This window comes from Colletotrichum navitas (genome assembly GCF_030913465.1).
Source record: "Colletotrichum navitas strain CBS 125086 chromosome Unknown LY79scaffold_361, whole genome shotgun sequence".
NCBI classification, from domain to species: Eukaryota; Fungi; Ascomycota; class Sordariomycetes; order Glomerellales; family Glomerellaceae; genus Colletotrichum; species Colletotrichum navitas.
Genome location: NW_026850907.1, coordinates 1,283 through 14,511, shown reverse-complemented (window position 1 = coordinate 14,511; position 13,229 = coordinate 1,283). Strand labels below are relative to the sequence as shown.

The 13,229-nt window shown below is 38.0% G+C and overlaps 1 protein-coding gene across 1 annotated transcript; it reads left to right on the top strand.

Moving 5' to 3' along the window:
* Positions 1 to 9,679: 9,679 nt before the first annotated feature.
* On the top strand, positions 9,680 to 10,096 carry LY79DRAFT_574302 (uncharacterized protein; the record flags this gene model as incomplete). Its single annotated transcript, XM_060559574.1, has 1 exon — positions 9,680 to 10,096. A coding segment is annotated over one exon (212 nt), but the record flags the coding sequence as incomplete, so codon positions are not given.
* Between the last annotated feature and the right edge of the window lie 3,133 nt (positions 10,097 to 13,229).

Sequence of the window (13,229 nt, the reverse complement as noted above, 5' to 3'; positions counted from 1 at the left end):
ATTACTTACTATATTATAAGAAGGAGTATATTATTATTTAATCTCTAAAATAGTTATATAAAAGGTAAAGTTAATATTATTATTTAGTAATTATAGCTATATACTTTCTATAATCTTCTTTATAACTATAGTATTAACCTAGCTTAATAATAGGTTGTTTACCTTTTACTATTTATATATCCTTAGCTTAGTAAAGGATAAATTACTTATAGTAATAATCTATTTTTACTTTATTACTTTATTATTAATAGTAAGTACTACTAGCTAAATAGGCTCTTAGCCTTACTACCTTACTTACTAGTTAACTAAGAGGTTATTCTAGCTTATAAGGTTAGCTTTATATTACCTTTAGTGTTTAGTGTTTTACTTTATAATGTATTTAGCTAGTAAAGGTACTCCTAGGTGCTTAAGGAGCTCCTCCTTGCTATCTAGATTAATAAATTACTAGACTTTACGTTAAGTAGTATAAAAGTAAAGCTTTATATACTATAGGAACTAATCTTTATATATAGTTAAAAGGCTATAAAGATAGGTATTAGTTAGTAGGCTTACTATTACTTCTAAAGGTATTATAAGCATAGAATAAAGTTAAGAAAGAGTATTAGTTTTAAGAAAAGTATTTCTAAGTATATACTACTTTATAATAGTAGGGGTTATTATTACTTATAAATTAAGTTAAAGCTAGGCTTATAACTATTATTAAGCAGTATATTTAAGGGATAATTTATATAGTTAAAAGTAGCTTATTTCTTTTATCTATAGTGCTATAATCTATGTTCCTTAAATATTGCCTTACTTAGTAGATTCTGCTGTAAGTATCTATATTTAGGAGTAAAGGTTAGATTAATAAGCAACGTTGTTCTAGAAAGTAGTATTAGTTAGTAATATCCTATATAATATATTAGTATAACTAGTAGTCTACTAATAACAGTAAAGCCTTCTAGCTAGTTAAAGTAATAGATCTTTAATTAATTATCTACTATTGCTTAAAGAGTAGAAGGAATCTAGAAGAGGGGGTCTAGCTGGATAGGTAATATATATAGGGGCTATAACTAGTGTCCTAGTTGTTCTAGTTCTAGATATCCTAGTAGGATATCTACCTAGATCTACCTAGATATTAAGGATACTAATTGTTCTAACACTAGTAACTTTCTCTTGTAAACTAGACCTTTGCCTATATATCTATTTAACTATTTATCTAACTATCTAATAATCTAACTATCTAATAGCCCTATATTTAACTATCTAATAGTGTATTAATAAGTAGGGCTAGGTAGGTATAGCTAGGTAGAAATAGGGGTAAATACGTAATTTTCTTACTAGTTTTCTTAGTGTATAAATTAAGGGGTTTTTTGTAGTCAAGAGTGCTCCTCTAAAGGCAACAGAGCTTATATAATAGACGTAAATTAACAAGGTTTCTACTAGTTAAAGGGACTAGTTATAGATCTATTAATTAACCTATTAATAAGTAATTAGCATAAACTATTACAGTAAGGGTATTTATAGAGGCATTTTTTAGTTCTTCCCTACTCTAGGCGTATAAGGGTATTTATAGAGGCGTTTTTTAGTCCTTACCTACTCTAGGCGTATAAATAGTTAACTAGTAATAGTTACCTCTTCTATAAGTAACCTTGCTAATCTATAGTTAATTCTACTATAATAGCTAGCTAGACTATTATAGTAGAACTAAACACTAATCAGTGTTAGTATAACAGGTGGTCTACTAATAACAGCAAAGCCTTCTAGCTAGTTAAAGCAATAGATCTTTAATTAATTATCTACTATTGCCTAAAGAGTAAAAGGAATCTAGAAGAGGGGGTCTAGCTAAATAGGCAATATATATAGGGGCTATAACTAGTGTCCTAGTTATTCTAGTTCTAGATATCCTAGTAGGATATCTGCCTAGATCTACCTAGATATTAAGGATGCTAATTGTTCTAAGATATATATATACTTAGAACTTTATTATTATAAAAACTTTACTATAGACGTACTAGTAATATATTTTCTTTTTTTCTTTATTACCTTAAACACTTATCTTATTAAGTAACTTTTTTTACTACTAGTAACTTACTAGTAAATAAATCTAGTATTTTAACTTTTTAACTTAACTATATTAAAAATTATTTAAGACTATATCTTTAAGTAAGTTATAAAAAGCTAATATTATCTCTCTTAATAGTTTAAACCTATAGAAATTACTATACTAATATATATATTATACTTTAGATCTTATAATATGACTTTATCTTTACCTCTAAGTATTTTCTACTATAGAAAGTATATAGAACTAGAAGAAGAGGTTAATAACTATATTAATATTAATACTAATATTAATAATAATAATATAACTATAGTAATAGATATTATAGACCTAATAGAGTCTACTAATAACTTTATATCTTCTATATATTCTATACTTTTTAAAGACTTAGAAAAAGAAGAATATAAATAACTAGAAAGAGAACAACAGTTTAATATTAATACTATTAATATATTTAACCTATATACTATACTATATAATATTATTACTAATAATAAAGAACAACTTATATTAAATAGTATTAAACTACTATTATTCAGAGTATATAATAATATTATACTAAATAAAAATAATTCTACTTATAAAGACTTTAAGGTATTATTTTATAACTTATATTCTATAGATACTATTATATTAGAATTTTACTAATTTATTTAGGACTTTATTTATAATACTATAGAGAGTAGTATTAACTATAGCTATAATAAGTAGAAAGAAGAAAATATTAATAATATACCTACTTATAATATTAATAAAGTAAAGAATTACTATATTAATACTATTTTACTAGAAGTATTTTATAGTAATAGACTAAGAAGTCTTAATATTAGAGATTAATATATATAGTAGTAACTAGTAAAGTTAAGAATATATTATATATTATTTATATATATAATTTAAAGTCTATAGACTTCTAGAAAGCTTTAAGTATTTTACTTAGTAAAAGAACCTATTTAATAGAATATACTTTTATATAGTAGACTCAGTGTTAATACTTTAAATATATCTCTAAATATCTTAGGGTTATACTTCTAAAATTATAGTATAGTTAACTATAGACTTCTATAATAATAATATTAGTCTCTAATTTATATTAATTATAATAGAATATAAATATATAGATTTCTATTTATATTTATATTTTATACTTATATTTTATATTTATATTATAATTTTTATTTTGTATTAAGATACTAGAAAATATATATATAATTTTATATTTCTTAAAGTTTTACTATATTTAGGGTTAGGGTTAAGACTTTATTTTTAGGGTTAGTCTTTTTTTCTAGGGTTATTATACTATTTATTACTATTTTATATTATATTTTAGTATTTTATTTTAAGCTTTAGTAAGTAAAATATACTATATACTTAATATAATATATTATAGTATTTTATAACTGTTACTATTATATTTATAGTATTTATTTTTAATTTTAGTACTTTTTTATAATTAATAACACTATATTAACCTTAAATAATTTATTTAAGAAATAAAAAAGTATTTTCCTTATATACTAGTTAACTAGTTATATTTCTTAAGAAAATACACTAGTTCTATATATAGTAAATAATAACCTATTTAAGTATAATTTTTATATATTTAATATAATTAGTAAAAAAAAATGTATTTTTATAATAAATATAAATATAAATACATGTATTTGTATTTTTATATTTCTTAGTAAAATACAAATACATATATTTATATTTATATTTATATTTTGTATTTGTATTTTGTATTTATATTATATTTTATATTTTTCCTTAATACACTAATGGCTAGCAACAGAGGTCTACTGCTTTTGAGGACCTCTAGAGGCTTTCCTATGAGCAAGAGGCCAAGCTGGCAAGCTGGGTGCAAATCCAGGCTGATCTTAGGCTTACACTAACCTATTAACAACTAAAGGACTTTGCTTAGTGTATTCTCTATACAATAGGTAATACCTACCTCTAGGGAAAAAGTAGGTAAATGCCTTTGTTAAGAGGAATCTATCTATTAAGTTCTAGAGAAGTTACTTTATTAATTCTAGATATATTAATAAAGTATCTACTAAAGTTATTAGGGACTAGTTTAAATATTTTATAATACCTTATATTATTACTATTAAACTAACTAATAAATATAATATAAATAAGACTAGTATTCTTAAAGGTAAAAGAGATAATAGTCTAGTGCTAGGTAAAGTAAAGATAAAGTCTATAAGGAAAAAGTAGCCTAGATTATAAGCCTAGGTATCTATTATTAAGTATATATCTACTAAAAGTAAAGTACTTTATTTACTAGTTATATATAAAGGTAAAATAGTCTAGTAGTAGTAGTTTTTTCTAGATTTTAGCCTATATAATAAATAAGAATTTATAGTAATAAAGAATAAGTAAACTACTAATAATACTACTATTAAGTAGCTAAAAAAAGTCTTTTTTCTTTAGACTAAGCCCTTTTAACTAAAGTATACTAGACTACTTATCCTAGATAAGTATAAAAGCTATATAATAACTAAATTTATATAGTAGTACTATATTAATAATATTTATTTATTATTTTTACCTCTATATACTTTCTATGTCCTCTAGCTACTTAACTAGTTAGTCTTTAGCCTAGTAAAGTCTACTTATTATAAAGAGCTTAGATACCTTTAGTAGTAAAATAATTTTACTATTATTAGTAAAAGAAACTTTATTTTCTATTATTAGAAGGTATACCTAGTTAGGCTAACTAAAAGTAATATAAAAAGTAGCTAGAAATACACTAGGTTATAGCCTATTACTATTATAAAGCCCCTTATAAGCTTATTACTACTGCCTAAGGCATTATTATTAATAATAACACTATTAACACTACTTAATAAGACTACTAGAGGTATCTCTAGTGCCTATAATGCCTAGGGTATAGAGGAATAGGTATCTGCTTTATCTGCTGTAAAGTGGTCTACACTAAGGAAGGTAAAGGACCTTAGGGATTAACTACACCTATTTAGCTAACTAGAATAAAATATTACTACACAACGCTAGCTCTTTAGAAAAGTAAAAAAAGGCTTCTAAGAGCAGTCCTTCCATTTGGCTACTGCCTAGCACCAAATACAGCTCCTCTAGGCCCAGGTTAACAAAGCTGCCAGCAGGAAGAGGAAGGCTGTTTAATTAGACCTAAATACGAAGTTTGCAATAATCAGAGAGGTGCAGTAAGCCTAAATTGAGGCTGGTGAAGTTGAGAGTAGTACGGCTGAAACTAGCGACTCTGAATTATCTAGTGAGGCCGAAAGCTGTATTGAAGTGGCACCAACAGCTAGTTAATAAAGTGATTAAAGTGGTAGTGGTGGTTGTGATGGCATCATTTTTGGGTGGCCCGAAAGTAGGGGTGGCCCGAAAGTGGGTACGTTGACTTATCCTGTAAGGTTGGCTATAGTTTTACGTTATGCTCTTGACTTAATATAGGTTTTATTTATATCCTAAAATGGTATAGAGTGTAAATGCTAGGCGACTGCGGTTTTTCCTCTTATGAAATACATCTAGTATATAATACTAAGATGTCTCTAGACTTCCTTCCCTTACTAAGGTGCTGTGTGGGCTATATACTCGTTTGGCTTTCTGCTTCTATTACTGCTTCTTTATCCTGATAAAGGCTACGTTGTAGGACTCTGTGGATTACGTAATAAATCTGGCTCAGCTTGGTATGTGGTGCGAGGAGGCTAGCCCTACCTGGCGGTAACGTACTAATGTGTCTCTACCGTCCGCTTGCGGCCCAGCCACTCAGTATTCCCATCTACAAAACCAGCCCTATGTCCGTCCAAGTCTGTCCCTTGGGCTTTACGTTTTACCTGTAGTATCCAGGCCTCATAACCTTCTCGACCTAGAAGAGGCATAACTGATCTGTTTACAGGCCCTACCTAGGCTGACAATACAGATCCTGGTTTGTTTAGTACGTGTACTGTTTTACTGCCACCTTTTGGCCCCCTTTGTTCCTTAACGACAGGTTGCGCTTGGTTGTCTTGGGCTCCCTTCCTTACTGGCTATGTTATCCCTAGGCGCCCCTGTCCTTCACTTCCCCCTCTCTTGCTCTCTCCCCCCTCCCCTCCCCTCTTCGACGGCTAATCACTCATCTCCTGACTCTGTCTGAAGACTCCTTCTTTACCATCCCGTGCTTCGAACTACATAGCCTCTCTCGTCACGCTCTCTCGTCACAACTACGACTCCCACTCACCTGCCGTCTTGCTAGATGCCTGGGAAACCACACATACTGGTTCTGATTGGAAAGACCTAGCAGGTAGGGCTTCTGTTTTCGTCTAGCCAGTCCAACAAGCAAACAACACCCAGGACTTGGAAAGACCTGGCAGGGCTTCTACTGTGGCCAGGCTAGTTGAAGCAGCAGAGAAGGCTCCGGACTTGGCTTACAAAAGATACCTAGGGCTTTTTGCTATGCTTGGCCACGTCCATGGCGACCTTGGTGTTTGAACCAGCAGAGAACGCTCGCGACTGGAAAAAGCCCCCTGGGGCTTTTGGCTAACACCGAGAACGCCTACGACTGGGGGAAAGCCCCGCGGGGCTTCTAGGTAACCCTGAGAACGCCCTCGACTGGAAAAGCCGAAAACGCTTACGACTGGGGGAAAGCCCCGCGGGGCTTCTAGACAATCCTGAGACCGCCCTCGACTGGAAAACCGAGGATGCTCGCATCTGGGAAAAGCCCCGCGGGGCTTTTGCCTGTATATGACCACTATGAGAGCAGGGAGGTAGGTGACAGTCTAGCTGGTCTGACTGATAGATAGTGCTTAGGATGAAGACGTAACCCTATAGTGCCTTTAGCTCTATAAGCCTACCCTAGGGTCTTGCTTCCTACTGCTGCTACTACTACTACGACTATTATAACTACTACTACTGCTGCTACTGCTGCCCCTACTACTACTAATGGGGGAAAGCCCCGCGGGGCTTTCGTAATTTACTGCTCATAGTATGTGTTATGCTATAAGAAACAGAACGAAGCCTTAAGCCTTATAGTGATTTTTGCCTACCTTCCCTTTTTGTTTGTTCTTGCTACTGCTGGCTCCCTTTAAGGAGCACACCCTGTCCTGCCCGGCCTACCTACCTACTCGGTCCTCTTCTTCTTTCCTGCCCCTTCGCCTCTCTCCCCTCCCCCACCCGAACCCCCCTCCCCGCCACGCTGACCCGGACGGACCTGCCGCTGCCGGCCCCCTCCTCCCTCCCTACGTACATGCCTTATCCACGCGTCTTTCTAGCCCTAACCTGGCCCTACCGGGGCCGTGGGGGGCCCCTACTACTACTCCTGCCGCCTACCCCTCGGCATCGGACGGGACACGTTGGAGCGGCCGGGAGAAGAAGCCGCGGGGGACCATCCTGGCTAACCGCCGCCCCCCGGACCCGCCTGTATTTCCCCTACAGTACGTATCACAGTGCGCCCCCTTTTCGCACGGCTATCTCTTGCCTGCCTCTCTGCCTTCCTGTCTGTTGTGTAAACCCCCCCCCCTTCTCTGCCTTCTGTCTCTACTACAAGCTTAAAGTCTTGCTTGAAGCCACCTCGTGAACCCCCGCCTTGCCCTCTGGTCTTGATAACCTCGGAAGAGACCCGCCCCTACCCACTGTAACCCCCTGCGAACCTGCGTTACTTCCTCCTTCACCCCTGGCCACGCCCTTCCTACCGCTTCCACTACAAACCCCTCGCTCTTCCCACCTTAACCCTATCCTCTGTGCTTGCCATCGACTTTGTCTATAACCGCCTTAGATGAAGTAACCCTAACCCTGCTTGCCCTTTCCTACCCTGCTTTGTTTGCTGTTTGCCTGCCTACCTTCTTAACCTAGTTGTACCTCGGTTATCCCTCCGTCTTGCAACCTGCTAAGCCTGAAGGCCTGCTTTGTCCCTTATGGCCGCCGCTTTGTACCCTTTGCCTGGCGTGAAAGCGCCGATGATAAAATCACCTGCTGAGCCCTCTTCTGATTGGGCGGCTGTATGTCGACGACGCGCTGTTCTCCTGCCGACTAGCCCGCTTACCAACCCTCCGGCCTAGAGGTATAAAAGCTGGCTGTTGTATCTCCTGCTAAGCCGTCTCATCTGACGCTCAATGTCGACCGCGCGCTGTTCTCCTGTACAGTAGCCTGTTTCGCCTACAATAACCCTAGCTGCGCCAGGACCGCTCTCCTGAGGACCCTAACCTTGTTTGTCTCTTCTGTCGTCCGCCGTGTTCGCCTTGAATACACGACGGCAGCGGCGCTACCGACGGTGGGATCAGCTTCCGCCGGTAGGATTAGCTTCCGCCGGTAGGATCAGCTTCCGCCGGTAGGATCAGCTGCCGCCGGTAGGATCAGCTGCTGCTGGGACGTTAGTGGGCACGTAGAATAAACAACATCGCTTGTACCAACGTATTTAACCTATATTCCATCGTCACCTCGGCTGCTAGGCAACTTTCTGCTGCGACCGCGTCTTTAAAGTGCTGCCCTGACCCGTAAGACGTGACCTTAACCAGCCATCGCCAGCAGGACTTCTGCGGCATTAGGCATCCGCCGCTGGGATAGTGCTTCTTCGTTATGGCAGACTGTAAGCCTACTCGCACCTAGAGGGCTCTCTCTAGAGCCCTGGCCTTACTGGTCCCTTCTGTCGTCTGCCGTACTCGCCCTGAATACACTAATACACAGAGGCGGCGGCCCTGGTGCTGGTGATGACGGCAGGACCGCCTAGGGTACGCCTTGGTTGAGGACTGCTTGGGCATGCTGGGGTTGGGGGAAGGACGCGCTGTGTCTCGGGTTGAGGCGCTAATGGCCGATTGGTCACGCGGCCTTGCCGGCGTGGTTGGGGGGCTCTCGACGGAATCAGAGGCCTCGTCGCCTGTGCATTAGGCCAAAGATTGTTGACTTTTGGGATGTGGAATGTGACTGGGTGCTTCTGGCCCAAACACACCAGGCGGCCTGCTCCCTTGATACAGGCATGGGTAGCCTATTAAATACGAATAAAGGCGCCGATGGATATTGATCCTGTAAATTAAGGCCGTTTAGAGACACGTTTGTGTCTGCGACAAGGACCTTAACACCAGACCCTTTCTCGGTGAATCGCTTGACGGAGACCAAACGTTCGGTCTCGGAGTAGTAGGGCTTCTTGGCGCTGGTGGTGAAGATATAAAACAGGGCTGTTACGTCTCCTGCCAGGCCGTCTCATCTGACGCTCAATGTCGACGACGCGCTGTTCTCCCGCCGGGTAGGACTGATTTGCTGACATTAGGGCTGACGGCACTATAAGGGCTGTCCCTAGGACCCCGGCCTTGTTTGTCCCTCCGGTCGTCCGGCGTATTCGCCCTAAATACACGGCGGGGACGGCGGCAGGAGAGGCGATAGGGCTGGGGCCGCCTGTAGGCGTGACGGTAATACGTAGAGGCGTCCCTCTCTGTCTTTGGATGCTGTGGTAGGGTGGAAGGCTTCTCAAAGAGCATGTACTGCTTTGAGTCTGGGGTTGGCATAAGGGGGACGTGAGGCGCGCGAGGCAGCCAAAAAGGAGGCAAGAGCCGCCTGTCGTGTAACGGCGGCTACACGCGGAATAGCACGGCAGACAGTTGAACCGGCCTCCCCCGTCTGCTACCCCCAAGTAGGCGCCTCATCCCGAGGCCATACAGAGATCATATAAATGCTTGTGGACGTGAGATGGAGGCCGGCCTAGGGATCAATGCCGGCCCAGGCAAGCGCCCCATCCTAGGCTGTGACGAGGTCCAACAGGTGCTTATCACTATAAGAAGACAGGGGCCGGCCTACCTTTCCGCCGCCCTAGACCAGCGGCGAGAGGTTGTCTTCCGACACTTTCAGTCTGCCTTCCACACATGGCTTTTGCAGGAGTGTGAAACCTCGGAAGCCTTTGACTAATGGTTGCTATAGTCCTTAGTAATACGCCTGTCTCTTGGCGCCTGACGTGTCCGGACGGAATACATAACGGCGGTAACGGCGGCGACGAAGACGGTGACAACAGCCGGCTGTAACTGCGGCGCTGGCGGCGGCTCTAGCGGCTGCGAAGTAGTGCCTGCCTGCTATTGAGAGGACCACCCCCCCCCCCCCCCCCCCCCCTAGCCTGTTGGTCCGCCTTTTCCGCATGGCTTGGACAGAAGCATAAGAGCTAAGAACCCTTTGACTAGGGATGCCTTAAGAGCTGGAGGATACGCCCTTCTATCTACCTGCCTAACCTTATAGTTCTCGTGTTTTTTTAGGCGTAGGGTTCTGCCTAAACCCTGGGGTTACGGTGATTACTACATACGTAGGGTATAGTATTTTAGCGATATGATTACTATATAAGTAGGTAGATACTACGTTATAATATAACAAAGGTAGTAGGGTTTTTAGGTAACGCTAAGTAAGTAATAGAATTAGAAGTGTAATAAGTAAAAGGGGTAAGCAGTTTCTAATAGATTGTATTTCTGTAGCTTTTTATAGATTAAAGAAAGGTTGTGCTAAACAGATAGAGTGTTTACTCTACTTTACCCTAAAGATAGTAAGGAAATATATACAGTAGCTTACGGTTGCTTATTTACGTCTACATACCTTATATATTTATAAATAGTTATAGGTAAACGTAATAAACTACTAATAGATTAAAGCTTGCTAGTAGTAGAAGGAAACCGTCTTCTATATAGTAAAAACCTATATCTACAGATTAAATAGGTTAGTTATAAAGATACTGTAATAAAAAACTGAATGTTAAGTACTTTTTCAATAGGAACTGTATGTAGTTAGTTATACTACCTCTCTACGTTATTATGGAAACGTGTATAATCTTACCGTTTTCATAGGAATAGAAACCAAGTTATATTTTAATATAAACAAGACTGGTATGTATTCCCAGCCTATAGTTTCTTTTCCAAGTCTAACCCTAACAAGACCACTACATACAGGGCGGCAGCAGTTATTTCACTAGTGATACAAAAGGCTTTACGCTTTGTTCTGGTGTTTTCCCTTCAGCCGGTTGAGGCCGCTTGTAACAGTGCGGATAGAGCTGTTTCTGGCTCTAGGTGGGTGGCGAGAATTAGGGGTGGCGGCGTCCTAGGGTCTCTCTCCAAAGCCATACGCTCACATCGCATCAACCTTCCCTCCTTTTTATTTTACAACCCACATGCTGTTAGTGCATGTGCATGCACCTCCACCAAACCACTAACACACCAAAAACCCCCCTCTGCGATGTCGGCCCTCGGGCCGGCCACCCCCGCGACCGCGCGCCTCCGGCCGGGCCTCCGGCCGCCGGGCTTGGTGGTCCTCTCTGATTCTAGCCCTCTTAAAGGGAATAACAAAGGTTCCCCCTCAAAGCGCAAGAGATTAGAGCTCTCTCTAACTATTGCTATATTATTGTCACCGCTAGTTACTCTCTTATAGCTATCTAATAACCTTAAGGCTAAGCTAAGGATTAACGCGTCTATGTATAGACTAATAATAAACGTAAGTTATACTCTAGAAGAGTAGCTAAGCGAGATTATAGCCCTTAACAATAGCTATAGACATGTAGGCAATACGCTTATTAACACCCTCTAGTAGGCACTACAACAACTGCGCAAGGAGGTATAACACTAGTAAGTAACCACCTACTATACTAACCTACTCCTTAATGTACTTAAGAATAGAACTGCCTACTAGTAGCAACAGTATACCCTAAACCTAGCCTAGGCAAAAGATTAAGGCTAGACCTTAGTGTAGCCTTACCCCTAAGAAGGCTATTAAGCTAAGGGAACTAGAGTAGCTAGTAGTACTTAAAGACCTACAGGAGGCAAAGAGAACCTATAAGCAAGATCTAAATAATATAATACTACTATAGATAGACGCCTCTTTATCTATATGCCTAACACTAAGGTCCTATCTACTATTATCTACTAAGACGTTGCTAAGATCTATAAGATCTAAATTATAGATGTTAAGAAGACAACTTAGGTATTAACTAGCTATATAATTACCCTAGTAAGTAAGTAAATTAGATAGACTATACTTGATTACTACACTAAGCTATCTAAATAGCTTAGTGTAACTAATATTAATAGAACCTAGGCATAGACCTTCTATAGAATTAGAGGAGTCCTAAGCTATATATATAACTACAAGGGAGGTAGTGTTAGAGTTATAGATAAAATAATTAGGACAGAGATATAGACAGTAACTAGGCAAAGCCTTATGTAATACTACATTATAAGAAACACAGAGAATAATAATAATAAGACCTAGATAGTAGCACTTAAGGAGGCTATAAAGCCCTTTTACCTACTAAATAGTATACTCTTATAGTAACTATATAATAGATTTAGACTAATCTAGTACACTATCTACTATAACTAGTATACTAATAGGCCTTACTATAGGACATAGGTGTATAATATTTATAGTAAAGTAAAAAGTAAACATAGGAATAAACCTTACTCTTAACTAAAATAATACACTAACTATAAAGGACTCTATAAGAGCACTTACTAGGACTACCTACTATAACTAAGAAAAGACAATAATAAATATATAAATAGACCTATAAAATTATAGAGATAGGTAATTAGATAAAAGAGGTAACGCCTTTACCTTAAGATATAAGATATAAAGTAATAAGATAATAACTTTAGTAGTAGTAGCCTATTAGGATAACTAGCTACTAAGAGTAACTAACTATATATACTTAAGTATAATGTCTTTAAGATAAACATAGATACTAAAGATATCTTAGAGGGGGGCACTACACTTGCCTTTACCCCTAAGCTTAGCACACTAATCCCTTCTTCCTTACTAAGATAATAGTAAAAGAACTTAGGATCCTCTATATTAATACGCATAGGTGTAGAGTAATATATAATATTGCACTAATTAATAGGGACTACGACAAGGTAGACACTATAATAATATAGGAACTATTCTATAGTACTAACAGGACTTTAAACGTTACAAAGATACACCTAAACTATAAACTATTCTTACTAATTATTAGTTAGTTAAATACTAGCACTTAACTATAAGTACTAACCTATATTAGAAAGATATATTAAGTTATAGATATATACTATATTAACTAACTATAGTTATATAATATATTAAGGATTACTTTCTCTAATATCCTCTTTATAAATATCTACTACTAGCCTAGTATAACAGGGGTACTAGATATACTATAGGACTAGGCCCCCTTAGCAAAGACTATAATAGCAGGGGACTTTAACGTAAGGTACCCTATGTAGTAACTAGG